General features: G+C 52.1%; 1 protein-coding gene across 1 annotated transcript; it reads left to right on the top strand.

Annotated features, from left to right (window-relative positions):
• The first annotated feature begins 991 nt into the window (after positions 1 to 991).
• ADHFE1 (alcohol dehydrogenase iron containing 1) lies at positions 992 to 15,082 on the top strand. Its single transcript, XM_054179087.1, has 14 exons — positions 992 to 1,056; positions 1,561 to 1,598; positions 3,998 to 4,041; positions 4,230 to 4,283; positions 4,963 to 5,117; positions 5,262 to 5,458; positions 5,812 to 5,889; positions 6,567 to 6,672; positions 7,315 to 7,467; positions 8,502 to 8,600; positions 9,004 to 9,082; positions 9,851 to 9,947; positions 13,504 to 13,661; positions 14,779 to 15,082. Exons 1-14 carry the CDS (start codon positions 1,001 to 1,003, stop codon positions 14,860 to 14,862), a joined length of 1,398 nt encoding a protein of 465 aa, XP_054035062.1. The 5' UTR covers positions 992 to 1,000; the 3' UTR covers positions 14,863 to 15,082.
• The last annotated feature ends 1,498 nt before the right edge of the window (positions 15,083 to 16,580 follow it).

Here is a 16,580-nt window from a genome sequence, read left to right as displayed (position 1 = left end):
GTAAACCGCCTCAGCTGCAGCCCAGGGCGCTGGCTGCTGCTCTCTGCGCTGGGCCTGACGGTGGAGCTCTTGCTCTGTAATGCAGTCAGTTCCTGCGGCTCAGCGCTGCGGTGTTTGAGCTCAGTTACAAAAGAAACAGGAAAATTGACTCTTGAGGTTCGTTGCAGGGCTTCAGAAGCTGCAGAGATTTCCTAGAGGCTTCTGATTGACAAAAAGAAGTCAGAGCTGGTGGCCAGCCCTTGAATTCAGCAGGGAAAAAATGCTTGTGTTGAACAGATGAAAACCTCAGTCTCTCCCTGCATTAACCTGTCATTTGATGGAAAGAGTTTCACACTTCATCAAGCAGTTTGAGAGCAGATACTGGAAATGATCTCAGACTTCTGCTTGTTTGAACTCTCTGGTGCCTTCTGTACACATGAAATAAAAAGTGCAATTTGCTGTCCCCACGTGTGGCTTGGTTACAGGAAGGATGCTGTTCCCTGGGGCCATTCCTTTTTGGAGGGGCAGGAAAACAAGTTCCAGCAGTCTCAAGTCAGGTAAAGAGGAAAGAAAGAGATCTGATTCTCTACAACTCCCTGAAAGGAGCTTAGAGCCAGGTGGGGGTGGTCTATTCTCCCAACGAACAAGTGACAGGACAAGAGGAAACAGCCTCAGGTTGCACCAGGGGAGGCTTAGGTTGCACATGAGGACCAATTTCTTCCCCAAAAGGGTTGTCATGCCCTGGCCCAGGCTGCCCAGGCCAGTGGTGGAATCCCCTTCCCCGGAGGGAGGGGGGTTTCAAAGCCCTGGAGACGTGGTGCTGAGGGACATGGGTTGGTGGTGCCCTGGCAGTGCTGGGTTGAGGGTTGGACGCCATGAGCTCAAAGCTCTCTTCCAACCAAAGCGTTTCCGTGATTCCAAGACCTCGGTTTCGGGTCGGGAAGTCCGGGAGCCTGCCCCGGAGGGAGGCGCTGCCGCCAGCCCGGCCCCGGCCCCTGTGCCAGCCCCGCAGACCGCGGCCATGGCGGCCGGACGGGAGCGGGCGGCTCGCCTGCTGCGGCAGCTGCAGCTGGCAGCGTGAGTGCCACCGGGCCGGGGCGACCCAGGGTGGGGGCAGCGGTGCTGGGGTCCGGGCTTCCTACCTGCAGCAGCCCCGGGGCCGCCGGCGCCACCTGAACCCCGGGGGTCGTGGGGGTTCCTGATATCCCCCCGGTGGCGCTGAGCTATTCCCACCGGCACCCCGCGGGCCGGGCACCGGGAACCCTTCTGCCGTCCTGGTCCCCACGACTGCTCGCCCACCGCTGCCCCCGGGTGGGCCAAGGCACGGGGACCATGAACGGAACATACGGGAAGCACCAGGGCAAGGACATTCGGTCTCCTGACTTCGTTTTAACTTTTAACCCTTTAATTTCCTTCCCCCCTTCCTTTGCTCCCCCCCTGCCTTTTAGCTATTCCATTTCCTTTTTTTTTCTCCTTTCAACCATTCCTTTCCTTTTCCCCCTTCTTTTTTTACTATTCCTTTTCTTTTCCCCCTTTCCTCTTAACCATGCCTTTTTTTCTCCATCTCTCCCTTTTAACTAGATGTCGGTGCCCAAGCCACTCCCACACTTATTCCCAAGGTAAGACTCAATTTGTGTCTCCAAAATCACTCTGTAGGAGACCACGGAGAGCCATGTTTTGGCATCCCCGGTGCAGGTAACAGGTAGGAAGGGGAACCATTTAAAAGGACAAGGTAAGCAGAGTGGTGTTTTGCAGCTGTACAACACTAATGGCTGTTGAAAAGATTCTGTCTCCATACAAATCACAACTAATGCATCCTCTCCCTCCCTTCCCTTGCTGTGAGGCAAGATAATCCCACATCTGCTATGGCTGATGCCACTGCTGGCATCACCTGAGCCATCTCAATGGCTTTCCAAGGGGCAAAACAGATAACCAGGAGCTGTGTGCTGCTGGGCAGTCTCCAGGTGAACATCCTCTAATACATCCCACATAGTCCATAGTTAATACTCTAAAGATGCCTAGAAGATCATAGAATCATAGAGCTGTCAAGGTTGGAAGAGACCTTTGAGATCACCAAGTCCACCTACTTGCCCAGAGCTCACAATCTCATCACTGCTGCTGAGCCACTGCCACCAAACCTCCTCCCTCAGCACCACATCCATGGGTCCCTTAAACACCTCCAGGGACGGGGACTCCACCAGCTCCCTGGGCAGCCTGGGCCAGGGCCTGACCACTCTTGCAGCAAAGACATTTTCCCTAATGTCCAACCTGACCCTCTGCTGGTGCAGCTTGAGGCCATTTCTTCTTGTCCTGTCGTGGGAGAAAAGGGCAACAGCAGCCTCACTCCAGGCTCCTTTCAGGTAGCTGTAGAGAGCAGTAAGTTCTCTCAGCCTTCTCTCCTTCAGGCTAAGCATTCCCAGCTCCTTCAGCCTCTCCTCATAAGACTTGCTCTCCGAGCCCCTCACCAGCTTCATCATCCTTCCCTGCATGCACTGCAGCACCTCTTTGTCTTTCCTGTGACTGCAGTGTCCAAAGGTGGACACAGAAATAGTGGGAATTGATTTAACAGTGAGTAGCCTGGGGGGGAGGAATGTCTGTGGTGTTTCCTGGCAGCATTTGAGGAAACATCAATTTCTGAGCTCAGAATTCTTCCTGAAAGTGAAGTTTGGCTCAAGAATATGACAGCAGGGCACTTGTTATACCATCAGAAAGCAAGAGGGTAAATGGCTTGGACATGTCCTTAGCCTGTCAAATTAATGACTGAGAGTACAGCAGCCTCCAGCTCCAGGAGAGGTCAAACACATCCAGCCTGGCAAGAGGTGGTGATGAAAGAGCTGATAGCAGCTGGCCCAGGGTTGAATAGAGAGTGCATAAAGGATTTAATACATCTCTCTGTTGCTGTTGTGGGTCACTGCTTCACTGCACCCCAGAGTGTCTGCAGGACTCATTATCATGGCTTCCCTCATTGGGGCTGAATCCAAACTGCATCTTGTCAATTAACACAGCAGCCAGAAGGCTTGAGTCCAGCAGGAGCAGCAGAATGCCTCATCTGAGCTTGTGCTTGGGGAAGAATGGGCTGCTTCACTTGGTGGAGCTGGCTTCACTTTGTGACCACATCAGGATATGCAGGGAATGGAGGGTTTGGTGGCAATTCATGGCCGAATGACCTGGCAGAGAGAGGATGTGACTGGGATACTGTCCTTGTAGATACCTTCTCTCTTCTGCTAAATACAACTGGCAGTGACATGCCACTTGGTGTTGGAGAAGAGTTGCAGTCACTTCATTTTGAAGCAAGTGAGTTCCACCTGCAAGGTCAGGGCTAGGCAGAGTAAAAGAAGTGTGACCACTGGTCAGTATCACTCCCACATACAAAAGATCTTCCTTTTCCTGCTCTGCTGTGTCCAGCTCTGGGCCTTCAACAGATGAAGGTCATGAACCAGATGGATAGGATCCAGAGGAGAGCCCTAAAAATGATCAGGGGGCTGGGGCACCTCCTCTGTGGGGACAGGCTGAGACAGCTGGGGCTGCTCAGCCTGGAGAAGAGCAGGCTCCAGGGATACCTAATAGCAGCCTTCCAGTACCTGAGGGGGGCTACAGGAGAGCTGGGGAGGGACAGGACGAGGGCCAAGGGAGCAGGGTAGACTTAGAAGGGACATTACAAGGAAGTTCTTCACAATGAGGGTGGTGGAACACTGAAACAGGTTCCCCAGGGAGATGGTGGAGGTCCCATCCATGGAGACGTTTAAGGTCAGGCTTGATAAGGCTCTGAGCAGCATGCTCTAGTTGGGGATGCTCCTGATGACTGCAGGGCTTTGGGCAAGATGACCTCTGGAGGTCCCTTCCAAGCCAGTGCATTCCATGAAACACCAAGGGATGCAGTGAGTAGCCCAGACACGGCCAGCTGACCTCTGCAGAGGCATTGCCGATTTCCAAAGCACAAGAACCTGCCAGCTGTAGCAAGGAGACACAGACTGAAGTCACTTCCTGTTCCCTGATGCTGCTTTCATCTCCATTGCAGTCCCTGAGCAGCCTGCCCCAGGAGGCACAGACTATGCCTTTGAGGTAGGTTTAATAACAAACTGTCTTTGTTTTGAAAGTGCTATCTTGAGTATTTCCAACCCTGGCCTGTAACAAATGCTTAGTTTAGTAAATACTTCAATTTCACTTTGCCTGCTTGGGTCTAGATGCCTTTGCTCCATTTTTCCAGGAGAAATGTGTTCTGTTCTTAAAGCTGTTTGCATTGTTTGCAGATGGCCATCTCAAACATCCGCTACGGAGCAGGAGTTACTAAAGAGGTTGGCATGGTAAGTTCCTCCAGTGTGAGCCCATCCTGGGGGAAAAGGTATCCTCTAAAGCCTGCTTGGTGCTAGCAGTCCGTTTGATGAGGAACAGATTGCTACTTGCAGCCCAGAAGGACAAGGGCAGCCTGGGCTGCAGCAAAAACAGAGATGGAGAGAGAGGATTCTGCCTCTCTGCTCAGGGGAGACCTCACCTGCAGGGCTGTGTCCAGCTCTGAGGGCCCCAAAACAAGAAGGATGTGGACCTGATGGAGAGGGTCCAGAAGAGGCCACAAAGATGACCAGAGGTCTGGAGCACCTCTGCTGTGAGGACAGGCTGAGGGAGTTGGGGCTGTTCAGCCTGGAGAAGAGAAGGCTCCAGGGAGACCTTAGAGCAGCCTTTCAATATCTGAAGGGGACCTACAGGGTCTGTTCAGAAGGGGCTGTGGGGATAGGATGAGGGACAATGGTTTGAACCTGGAGCAGGGCAGATTTAGGTTGGACAGCAAGAGCAAGTTGTGCACAAGGAAATACTGGAACAGGTTGTCCAGGGATGTGATTGAGGCCCCATCCCTGGAGACATTCAAGATCAGAGCGGATGTGGCCCTGGGCAGCCTGCTCTAGCTGGAAGCTGAGATGCCGTGCAGACGAGTGCCATGATCTTCCTTTGGCCTTTTCATGGGTTTTAATTCCACTGTTACTGTAGGACCTGCAGAATCTTGGTGCTAGAAGAGTTTGCCTGATGACAGACAAAAACCTCTGCCAGCTGCCTCCTGTCAAAGCAGTGTTGAATTCCTTGGCAAAGCATGGCATAAACTTCCAGATGTACGACAACGTGCGGGTGGAACCAACGGACCAAAGGTACTGCTTCAGCAGGGTGCCTCTCCAGGGGGTGCCTGGCACCTGCTTAAACACCTCCTTGGCACCTCTGCACTCACCTCAAGAGTTAGTTTCTCTGTGTGTGCTGCTTTCCTCCTAACTGGAAAGCTTCTCCTGTTCTCCAAGTTTCCTGGATGCCATTGAATTTGCTAAGAAGGGAGAGTTTGATGCCTACGTGGCGGTCGGAGGCGGCTCTGTGATGGACACCTGTAAAGCTGCCAACCTGTATGCAGCCAGCCCTGCATCAGACTTCCTGGATTATGTCAACGCTCCCATTGGGAAGGGGAAGCCTGTCACTGTGCCCCTCAAGCCACTCATTGCAGGTAAAGCAGGACAGAGTGTGTGGAGCAGGGCAGACACCAGCTCTGTGTGATGTTTCTGCTGCAGTCATCTCCCCGTGGGGCTTCTCCTCCAGTTGTGCTCAGCAGCAACTGTGCTGTTCACCTCAGCAGAGTTAAAATCCCAGGGTCTGGGATTAGCTTGTCCTGTTGAGCTGAGTTTTAACTCTTTTACTGACAAGAGAGAGCAAAGTGGCAGCTCCTTCATGAGCTGTTGGCTTCACACCAGGGATCCCTCTGCCATCTCACCTCATTTTGGTGGCGTCACCATTCTGGTTTTGTTTTGCAGCGTTCCCTGTTAATTATCATTTATTTCACCCTCATTCTTTCCTCTCAAGTTCCTACCACAGCTGGAACTGGAAGTGAAACCACTGGTGTTGCCATTTTTGACTTCAAAGAGCTCAAAGTGAAAACTGGTGAGTTGCTTTCGTGGCTCTGTTGTTCCAGACAAAGGCTTTTGTGATGTCTTCATCAGTCCCATCCCAGCCTTGAAAGGAAGGGATGCTGCTTGTCATTCCAGGTGTCACTTTGCTTCAGTCACCACAGGCAAGCTGGAAGAGCTTCAAGGTTTCCTCCTTGAATTAAATGTGTAGCATCTTAACATCATGCACTGCCTCTGTGATGCAGTGGGTTAGAGTTTGAAGGCAAAGCAGGAAGCTAAAAATCTTTCATGTTCTTGAACGGCAGAAAATGTTAATTTGCAGAGGAAATTTCTACTTACAGTCAGGGTCAACCAACTGTTCCTTATTTCCTCTGTATTTTGCTTTCTGCTTTTAAGACTCTGCTTCTTTGTTGTGTAATTGCAACCAAATGTTGCCTTTCCTGGCTTTGGAAACCTCAGGCCTGAGATGCTGTGCACACGAGGGGCACTCGGAGCATGCAGCTCTCTTCAGGGACTTCACCATCTCTGGCACTTGCATTCAGAGAGACTTCTTGCTCTCCCTTCTCTCTTGGCTTGTATCTCCACGGTTCCAAATCATTTCTCCTTTCTATGCTTTGACCATTCAGCCTGTCTCACCCCACTGTGTTACAAAGAAATAGGCAGCAACAAAATGTAACTCTCTTAACTCGTTTTCTCACTTGCCCGTTGCAGGAATTGCTTCCAGAGCCATTAAGCCAACATTAGGCATCGTGGATCCTTTGCACACTCTGTCTATGCCTGAGAGGGTGGTGGCCAACAGTGGCTTTGATGTGCTTTGGTGAGTTGGCTGCAACTTGCATTTGTCACCATTTTGTGGTTCCTTTACTGTGAAGACTGTAGGGAAACAAATCTACAGATTTCAGGAGCAGAAAGAGGAATCTTTTTCCTTCCTTGCCTGTTTTGGTTCAGGTGGCCCCCATTATACTTTCCTCTTGATTTCACAGCCTCCCTCAGAATGTGTGGAGACCTCATTGCTCTCCACACCTCCCTGAAAGGGGCTGCAGTGGGCTGGGAGTTGGTCACAACTGCATTTGGCATGTCTCAGACATGGCAGGGAGGAGAGAACAAGGAGTTTCTAAGAATCCCTTGGGAAGGCCTGCGGGATGCTGAGAGGTCTTAGCCCAGTTGTGACCACCTTTAGAACCTCTTTGATGATTTGCTCAGTACTTGGCACAATTTTCTACCACTTAAAGCAGCTTTTAACTGTGCAGAACTCAAGCTTCTTCTGGGAGGGCCAGAGCTTTGCTTCTGGGTGCAGTCAAGTCACAGATGTGCCATGGCACCAAGTTCTCAGGCCTGGTGAAGCATCCTGAGCTGCACCACCTGTAGTGGAACTGAGGTGTTCAGAGCTGATTATGATTTGTCTGTAAACTGCAGCTCTCTTCTCCCTTCAGTAGTTCTCTCCCCATCTCCCCTCCAGCCACGCTCTGGAGTCCTACACTGCCCTGCCCTACGACCAGCGCAGCCCCTGCCCTCCCAACCCCCTCAGCCGGCCGGCTTACCAAGGCAGCAACCCCATCAGCGACGTCTGGGCTCTCCATGCTCTGCACATCGTGGCCAAGTACCTGAAAAGGTAGCACCTTTCCCACAGCCACCCCCTGCCAGGGCCTCCAGGGGCTCCAGTGCCCCAGACCAGATGCTTACAGCATCCTGAATTTTAACCTGAAGCATTCAGCCTTCATTTTCTACCCTGGCCTCCTCCTGAAGCAAAGAGGCTTTTTCAGCTACAATGGGAAGTCAGACTGGGGTTGTCTTGGGGAAGTAGCTTTTGTAATGCCTCCTTGGGTCTATTGTATGAGTCCTCAGCTATTCCCAGCTGATAGTGGAGCAACATCCACACATCTTCCCAAGAATCTTCTTTCTGTGGCAGTACAAATGTAAGAACCTGAAGGAAATGCTGCTGGTGTCATTTCTGTGACCTTCAGCACAGGTTAAGGTACTTTTGGACCCACCAAGGTGACCTCAATGTGCAGAAGGATGCATTTACTGACAAGCAGCTCGTGCTTAGAGCTCAGATTAAGTTCTGGCTTAACTGGGAGTTGGGTTTGGTACCAGCCAGGGAAGTTTTAGTCTGTACACAGCTTTTGTACCCCAGCCTGGGCAGGGGGTGGGGTTGTAGAAGGCTTCTGACAGCACCTAGCTCATCAAAGTGATTGCTTGTTCCCATGGAATCATTCATGAGACCTTTTCTCCATGCTGTCAAGCTGCCCCAGCAGTCTGATGGGCAGGGAGGTGAGGAGCCCTGTCCTCGTCTCACAGATGGCAAGGTGCAGCCCCCTGAGAGGGTGAGAAAGCTGGAGTGCTCTTGGAGCCTCTGGTGGGACTGCCAAAGCTCCTCAGCAGAGTTAAGCCACCACTGAGGAGAATTTGGATGAATTCACTCAGGCTTTGGAGAAGTGAAAGGAACCTTTCACTGAAGCAGTCTGATCTAGACCCTGAGCAGGGCTGTTCTCTGCCTGAGCTGTGACCTGATCCCGTGTCCAGCATTTTTACCTCAGCTTATCTTAGAGGGTTTTGCGTATCTGCCCCTGAAGAAGCCCTCTCTGCCTTTGCCTGAGTCACCAATCTGCTGGAACTCACTGCTGCTGCTGTCTCCATGCTGCACAGAGCCATCAGAAACCCTGAAGACCATGAAGCAAGAGCCAGGATGCACCTTGCAAGTGCTTTTGCTGGCATTGGCTTTGGCAATGCTGGTGTTCACCTCTGGTGAGTACAGACAGGCAGCAACCCCAGCCAAGGGCAGCTCCTAGCTGGGGTCTGTGTCAGGCTGTCACAGATCTCCCTGCCTTTGTGAGAAGGTTCATAGAATGATTTGGGTTGGAAGGGACCTTAAAGATCATCCAGGTCCAGCCCCCTGCCATGGGCAGGGACACCTCCCACCAGCCCAGGCTGCTCAAGGCCAGGGTGTGTGGGTTTGTTTGGTTTGGTTTTTCACAGCTAAGTCCCTGAGGTGCAGAGTGGGTGAGGGTTTTCTGTGCCTAACATCCATACCATTCCTAAATGCCTTGTAAGCATCTCTGCCTCAGCTCTCCCTGCAGAAACCTGACCACACACATCTTCCAAATACCAGGAGAGCTGCCCTGACCATTTTCTCTCTCCTCTCTTCCAGCCATGGAATGTCCTACCCCATTTCTGGCTTGGTGAAGACCTACAAGGCAAAGGATTACAATGTGGATCACTCTCTAGTGGTAGAGCTTGGTTTCTCTTTGGTTATGTATCACACATTTCAACTCTGTTATGATAGAGCCACAGAATTGTCAGGGCTGGAAGGGACCTCAAGGGCCATCCAGTTCCAAGTCCCCTGCCACGGGCAGGGACACCTCACACTGCAGCAGGTTGCTCACAGCCACATCCAGCCTGGCTGCAAACAGCTCCAGGGATGAGGCTTCCACCACCTCCCTGGGCAGCCTGTGCCAGGCTCTCACCACCCTCATGGGGAACAACTTCTTCCTATGTCTAGTCTAAATCTACCCTGCTCTAGCTTGGTTCCCTTCCCCTAGTCCCACCACCACCTGACACCCTAAACGTCCCTCCCCAGCTTTCTTGTTGCCCCCTTCAGATCCTGGAAGGCCACAATAAGGTCTCCTTGGAGCCCTCTCCCCTCCAGACTGAACAGCCCCAACTCAGTCTGTCTCCACAGGAGAGGAGCTCCAGCTCTCTGCTCATCCCCATGGCCCCTTTCTGGACACATTCCAGATCGTTCTTGTACTAGAGGCTCCAGAACTGGGCACAGTGCTCCAGGTGGGGTCTCACCAGAGAAGAGCAGAGGGGGAGAATCACCTCCCTGGCCCTGCTGGCCACACTTCTCTTGGTGCCACCCAGGACACACTCGGCTCTCTGGGCTGCCAGTGCAGACTGACAGCTCACATTCAGGAGCACCAGAGCACACTGAAGGGGAAGGGCATGTCCTGGTGATGTGAATTTATTCTTTTTTCCTTTTTTTTCATTCCCCCCAGCCACATGGCCTCTCAGTGGTGCTGACCTCCCCAGCAGTGTTTGCTTTCACAGCACAGATCCGTCCTGAACGACACTTGGAGGCTGCTGAGATACTGGGTAGGGATCTCTATGGATACAACTTACTCATGCAAATGGAATTCCTTCCAAAATGTCTTTTGGGGAGGGAGGAAATACAATTATGTGTGCAAGCACTCCTAGTTGGTTGTTATTTATATCTTAGGTCAGGTTTTTTCCTGCACTAGGCTGTCGTAGCCAAACTTCTGCTGGTGCCTGTGCTGAGAGTGATCACAGTCACTTGTGCAGCAGTGAACAGAGCAGGGAGAGAGTGGTCAGGGCAGCTCTGCTGGCATTTGCTAAATGTGTGTTCAGCCCCTTGTATGGTCAGGCTTCTGAGGCAAGTCACAGTGATCCAGTCACACTTAGGAGTGTCTACACTGCTGCCTGCTAGCAGCTGCCCCATCACCCCATGACCCAGCCCCAGCTGAGAGAGGAAGCAGGAAAAGGAGACCCACAGGCTGAAATAAAAATGGATCTGATGGAACAGCCAAACTGATGCCAATGCCAACATAGAGGATGGAAAGTTAAACTCACCCAGCCACAGAACAGGAAGGCAGTCCTTGGGAGCAGGAGAGGGGAGAGGAGCAGTGTCAGGAAAAGCCTCAGCAACAGCAGGAACCAAGCTCCTCCCTTTGTACTGAGGGTGATGTTTCTGGGATGAGATTCACCTGAAGCCACCTAAGCTCAGCTGCCCTGGCTGACTCCAAACTGCTGAATGTCTGACCCAGGAGTGTGTCCCAGCAGCACCAGCACCATGACTGCCTCCTGTAAGCACTGTAAAAGCAGTGTGGGTTTCCAGAGAGAGAGAGCCCTTGTGAACAGTCCCTCCCCAGACTTCTTGTAAGCCCCCTTCAGGTCCTGGAAGGCTGCTCTAACTGGAGCCTTCTCTTCTCCAGGCTGAACAGCCCCATCTCTCACAGCCTGTCCCCACAGGGAAGGTTCTCCAGCCCTCTGAGCATCTTGGTGGCCTCCTCTGGACCTGCTCCAGCAGCTCCAGGTCCCTCTTGTGCCAGGGGCACCAAAGCTGGACGCAGTGCTGCAGGCAGGGTCTGAGCAGAGCAGAGGTGCAGAATCCCCTCCCTGTGCTCTGCTCTCCCTGCTTTGAGGGCAGCCCAGGACAAAGCAAAATGCAGCATGCCTGTGTCCCTACAGCGCTAACACACAGCTCAGGCAGCCTAAGACACACGAAGAAGCAGAGTAAGAACACGTTTCTGGCTATCTGGCCAGCAGAGCAGAGGATCTGAGCTCTGGCTCCTTGAGTTTGGAGCAGGCAGTTGAAAAGCAGCTCCTTTAGGTTTCTGTGGTATGAACTGCTGCCACAGATTCTGTCTCTAAAAGCTCTGATCCTTTCCTTTGTAGAAACTTAAACTACATTATTGTCTGCCTTGCTGTAAAGGGACTCTGCTGCAAACATGTCCCAGGGAACTGAACTGGTTAGTTCCCACCTGGGGTGTTTGCTTCTGCTTCCAGTCCAGAGTCCAGCTGACTGCAGGAGCTGATTCAGGTCTGGGCTGTTGCCAGGTGCAGTGACTAAGGTGGTATTTCATGACATGAAGCAGATTACTAAGTAGTTCTGGGGTGTGTGTGTACAGCTGTGACTTTGGGTACAGCCACAAACAGCTCAATACCTCCCTGGGTGGGTTCTCCAGCAGATGAAAGAGTTGTGCCTGTGGCCAAACATTTTCTATCACAGCCTGATGAATCCTTTAGGTTGAGCAAAGAGAAAGCACTGAAACTGCAGTACATTTACTGCCCTTAATTCCCCCTTGTACTTTGCTTTATATTGGATATAAATTCCAGTTACTCCTCCCCAGCCAAGCCCAGGATAAGCTCAGACTGCCTGACATAATCCCCACAGCACAAGACTTCACACAAGACACTGTCACACCTTATTTATTCATTTCTCCCAGATACCAGCTCCTGCAGCACTGCCAATCCTGCTGCCTGAATACCTCAGCTCCTCCAATGAGCTGTGTTGGGCTCCTGTTCACTCTGAGCCCCTTTCAGTCCTGCACTGAACTGTGTGAGGATCACAGAAAATGGGTTGTGTTTTCTTCCCCTGTAGCTATGTTGTGCTGTTAGTCATCATCTCACTATGGACCTACATAGCTCTGGTGTGACATCACTGAGGTTATGCAGAGAACAAATTTAGCTCAGCTTCCTTGGAGAAGGAGTCCTGGGGAGGAACCTGTGTCTTCTGCCTGGACACAGGGTTATTATTACTTGTGAATAAGTCCTGACCATCCCTTGAGGAAGGGGAAGGGAGCTATTCTGTGACAAATCTTGGTCAGCTCTCAGCTCATATTGATGCTTTCAGTACTGCTTAGTAGGTGCTGCAGACACCAGTTCCTGCTCTTCAGCTCTGCACTGTCCTAGACAAGGCAGCACGTCTTCAAAGTCTGGAACAGGCTGCCCAGAGACGTGGTGGAGGCTCTATCCCTGGAGACATTCAAGGTCAAACTTGATGTGGCCCTGAGCAACCTCACCTAGCTGGAGGTGTCCCTGCTGACTAGCAGTGGGGTTGGACAAGATGACCTCTGAGGATCCCTTCCAACCAGATGCATTCTGTGGTTCTGTGGCATCGAGTTTAGGCTTTACTTAACCTCCTGTCTTTCTCAGCTGCTACACTCCAGTTCTGCCTTTGAAGGTGTCACTGAACAGAACAGTCTCTGGTTTCCATGTCCTCTAGATGTCAGCAAACTCAAAGCCTTCCAGTAAAGTTTGCATTTGGCACAGTGTCCATGGAAATAAATACCTCTGAGGCTGTTGCCTTAGCTGCCTCCCTCCCAGCAGTTAGTCAGCCTGAGAAGAGCTGCTCCCTGGGAGCACAGAAGGAGAGGAAGCAAACCCCATGGGGCAGTTAGTCCTTCTGGCAGCAGTTACCTGCTTCTCCTGGGCTTGTTTGAGCTCACCTCTCACAGAGCAGCAGTTACCTGCTTCTCCTGGGCTTGTTTGAGCTCACCTCTCACAGAGCAGCAGTTACCTGCTTCTCCTGGGCTTGTTTGAGCTCACCTCTCACAGAGCAGCAGTTACCTGCTTCTCCTGGGCTTGTTTGAGCTCACCTCTCACAGAGCAGCAGTTACCTGCTTCTCCTGGGCTTGTTTGAGCTCACCTCTCACAGAGCAGCAGTTACCTGCTTCTCCTGGGCTTGTTTGAGCTCACCTCTCACAGAGCAGCAGTTACCTGCTTCTCCTGGGCTTGTTTGAGCTCACCTCTCACAGTGCAGCGGTTACCTGCTTCTCCTGGGCTTGTTTGAGCTCACCTCTCACAGAGCAGCGGTTACCTGCTTCTCCTGGGCTTGTTTGAGCTCACCTCTCACAGAGCAGCAGTTACCTGCTTCTCCTGGGCTTGTTTGAGCTCACCTCTCACAGAGCAGCAGTTACCTGCTTCTCCTGGGCTTGTTTGAGCTCACCTCTCACAGTCTATCCCAGCTGTGAAATAAAGCCTGACCCCTGGTTTTTGCCTTGGCATTGCTGTTGGGGCTGTGCCTGTTAGGTGTGGGTTTGTCTTCAGCTGATGCTGTGATTAATGCAGTGCAGAGCAGGCTTCCTCTGCTCCCTGCAGCCCACAGTCAAGGCATTATGTCCTCTTTCAGGAGCTGACATCCGCAGGGCCAGGACCAAAGAGGCAGGGCTGGTCCTGGCAGAGACGCTGCGGAAATTCCTGTTTGATCTGGATGTTGACGATGGCTTAGCTGCAATCGGCTACTCCACAGCAGACATCCCTGCCTTGGTCCAAGGCACACTGCCCCAGGTAAGGCAGCAGGCAAACCAGCTTTTCTTGCCCAGTAAAACAGAGCAGAGTCACCAGAGGGGAGTCTTCCCGAGCAAATGCTGCTTCTAGTCCTACATGAGGATGAAGATGGAGGGAATCCAGGCTGGCCAAGCGTGGGCTGTGTCTCTGCACAGGTTAGGGTTTGCTTCTCAGGGAGAATCCTGCAGGCTGCTCTTCACATGGCTGCAGCAGGAGTGGCTGGGGGTTGGTTGGGCTCTCTGCACACCACAGCTTTCCAAAGGGGGATGTTTTTCACAGACCTTGGATCTTTGCAGGTCTGCTTCTCACAGCTCCCTCTCTTGATGTGTGCAGGCCGGGCTGTAGGTGCAGCCTGACTGCCCAGCTCACTTTGCATCCCACTTTTCCCTGTTGAGAAGTTGCACTTTTCTTCCCAGATGGCTTTTTGTTCCCCTGACCCCCCTCAGAATTTGAATTGAGGTCCCCTAGGATGATACAGATTAAACTGGTAGTACCCTTTATTGTTTCAGTGCTCACAGAGACACTGCAAGAAGCAGCACAAAGCACAATCCAGAGTCCTCCTGGTCTGATTCATCTGCTGTGGACTGCTCTGGCTACCTAGGATTGATTTCCACCAAGCAGCACTCAGAGAACAGGAGCAATTTGTAGGCTGAAAGGCTCACACTGCCCCTTGCTGTGTCCCTTGTTTGGAGCCTGAGTTCCAAGCAGTTTTCACTCTCCCCATCTGCAGCAGGTCCTGGGCTTCAAGAGGTGCTGTGGTTTGAACACGTTGGTCCCTAAGAGCTGAGCTCCTGGTTCCAGTGCTAGCAACTGGAATCTGCCCTGGGCTGTGCTCCCAGGGTAACACCCAGCACCCTGCCAGCTGGGACTTGTGCTTGAAGACTTTGCAGCTGAACTGGCTTCTGCTCTTGCTCCTCTGGACTCAACTGCAGGCAATTGTAGCTGAGACATTCTTGAAAGCTGTGTGCAGCTGATGATGCCTCAGCCTTAATTACCTGAGTGGCAAAACCTTTTTGCTCTCTCTGAAGGGCCTTAGTGCTGAGGCACTCAGTTCAGCTGCTCTTGGAGTCGTTTTGTTTGCAGCCTTCTGTAATCCACCTTTTCTTTATTCTTGCAGGAGAGAGTGACTAAGCTATCCCCACGTCCCCAGACAGAAGAAGACTTAGCTGCCCTCTTTGAGGCTTCCATGAAGCTCTATTAGCTTAAACATTCTGATCTGAAAGGCATTCCCTGTTCTGACACCAAGGTGATGTCGCAGAGATACGGGGCTGAGCCTGTGTGGAGGATGGAAGAACTTGGGTGCCTTTGGCTCATGTCCCATTGTACACTGCTGAAAGGTCAAGCAACTCATCTGTAACTAAATGATGCTTTGCACTGAAGGCCTGGCTGGGGGTTTCTTCTTGCTCACTGCTCAGTGGTATTAACTTCCAGAAAAACTGGAGCAGACTTGGCTCTTTGCTGAAGGCTTTTGTGTGCTTCAGTGGTGGCCCAAGGTGGGAAGGTGCTTTAGGGGCTATTCTGCAAATCTGGGGGGTTACTTACACTGTCTGTGATTTCAGAAGAAGAAATAATCATGGAATCCTAGAATGGTTTGGGTTGGAAGAGACCTTGAAGATCATCCAGTACCAACCCCTGCCATGGGCAGGGACACCTCCCACCAGCCCAGGCTGCTCAAGGCCTCATCCAGCCTGGCCTTGAACACCTCCTGGGAGGAGGTATCCACAGCCTCCCTGGGCAAGCTGCTCCAGTGTCTCCTCACCCTCACTCTAAAGAACTTCTTCCTCATCTCCAGTCTCAATCTGCCCTTTTCCATTAATTGAGGTAATGTTTTAATTAGGGAGGGGGAGTTCCCCTGCAGAAAATGTCATCTGACTGTATTCTGTCCCACACAGCATCATCCTTTGTGGTCATTCCACCCCTGGGGAGGCCACAGCTCCCTTTTCCTGCTGGGTTCTGTGGCAGGAAGCTATTGACTGCATTGTGCTGCTTTGTGGGGTGGTTGCTTCTGCTGAGCTCCCACAGGTGCTGCACTCAGGGCAGCCACCAGCTCGAGGAAGTTGTGATGTGCTGTGGTTTGGTATTAAAACGTGGTGGTGTCACATATGGCTGCACTGTGCCCCACTGGGAGCACTGGTGGCAGGAGGGAATGAATGAGTGTGCAGCTTCAGAGCACCTCACCAGATGGCTGATCATCGACTGAGAAAGGGAAGTGGGACAGGGAGAAATGAAACCAACATTTTACAACTCATTTTCTTTTTTAAAGCAGTGTGGTGTGTGCAGCTCATTTAAATCAGACTCTGCAGCATGACAGAGTCCCAGCAAGGTGGGGGTGGGAAGGGGCCTCTGGAGATCACCCAGTCCAACCCCCTGCTCCAGCAGGGCACCCACAGCAGCTTGCCCAGGTGCACAGTGACCAGGGGGGGTTGGAAGCTCTCCAGAGAAGGAGACTCCACAGCCTCTCTGGGCAGCCTGCTCCAGGGCTCCAGCACCCTCACACCAAAGAAGCTTCTCCTCATGCTCAGATGTTGGACCCTTTCAGCATCTGATTCATGGAGCTACCACAGGACAAGATAAAGACAAGAAGACCTCCATAACCTCTGTCAGCTTGAGTAATGGAAGAGCAGGAATGATGATGGTCCAGAGAGACAGCCTCCAAAGTACCCAAAAGCTCTTTCCTGTTCCCTTCAGGCTTCTCCCAGGCTTACCTCTGTACAGGACTTTCCTGTAGTGGACACAAAACTGAGCAGATCCCCCCCAGAACTGAACTGATCAAGGTGTTTGGGTGGAGGCTACCAGGGTGGGGGGAAAGGACAAGGAAAGATCATCAGTACTGTGAAAACCAAAGATCTCAGAGGCTGCCTGCCTTGGAAGGGACTGACCTCTGTGTAGCTTAGGAGCCTGCAAATCCTCTCCTATGTA

Source organism: Dryobates pubescens, chromosome 3, assembly GCF_014839835.1.
Source record: "Dryobates pubescens isolate bDryPub1 chromosome 3, bDryPub1.pri, whole genome shotgun sequence".
NCBI lineage: Eukaryota > Metazoa > Chordata > Aves > Piciformes > Picidae > Dryobates > Dryobates pubescens.
This window is presented reverse-complemented; position numbering and strand designations above follow the sequence as displayed.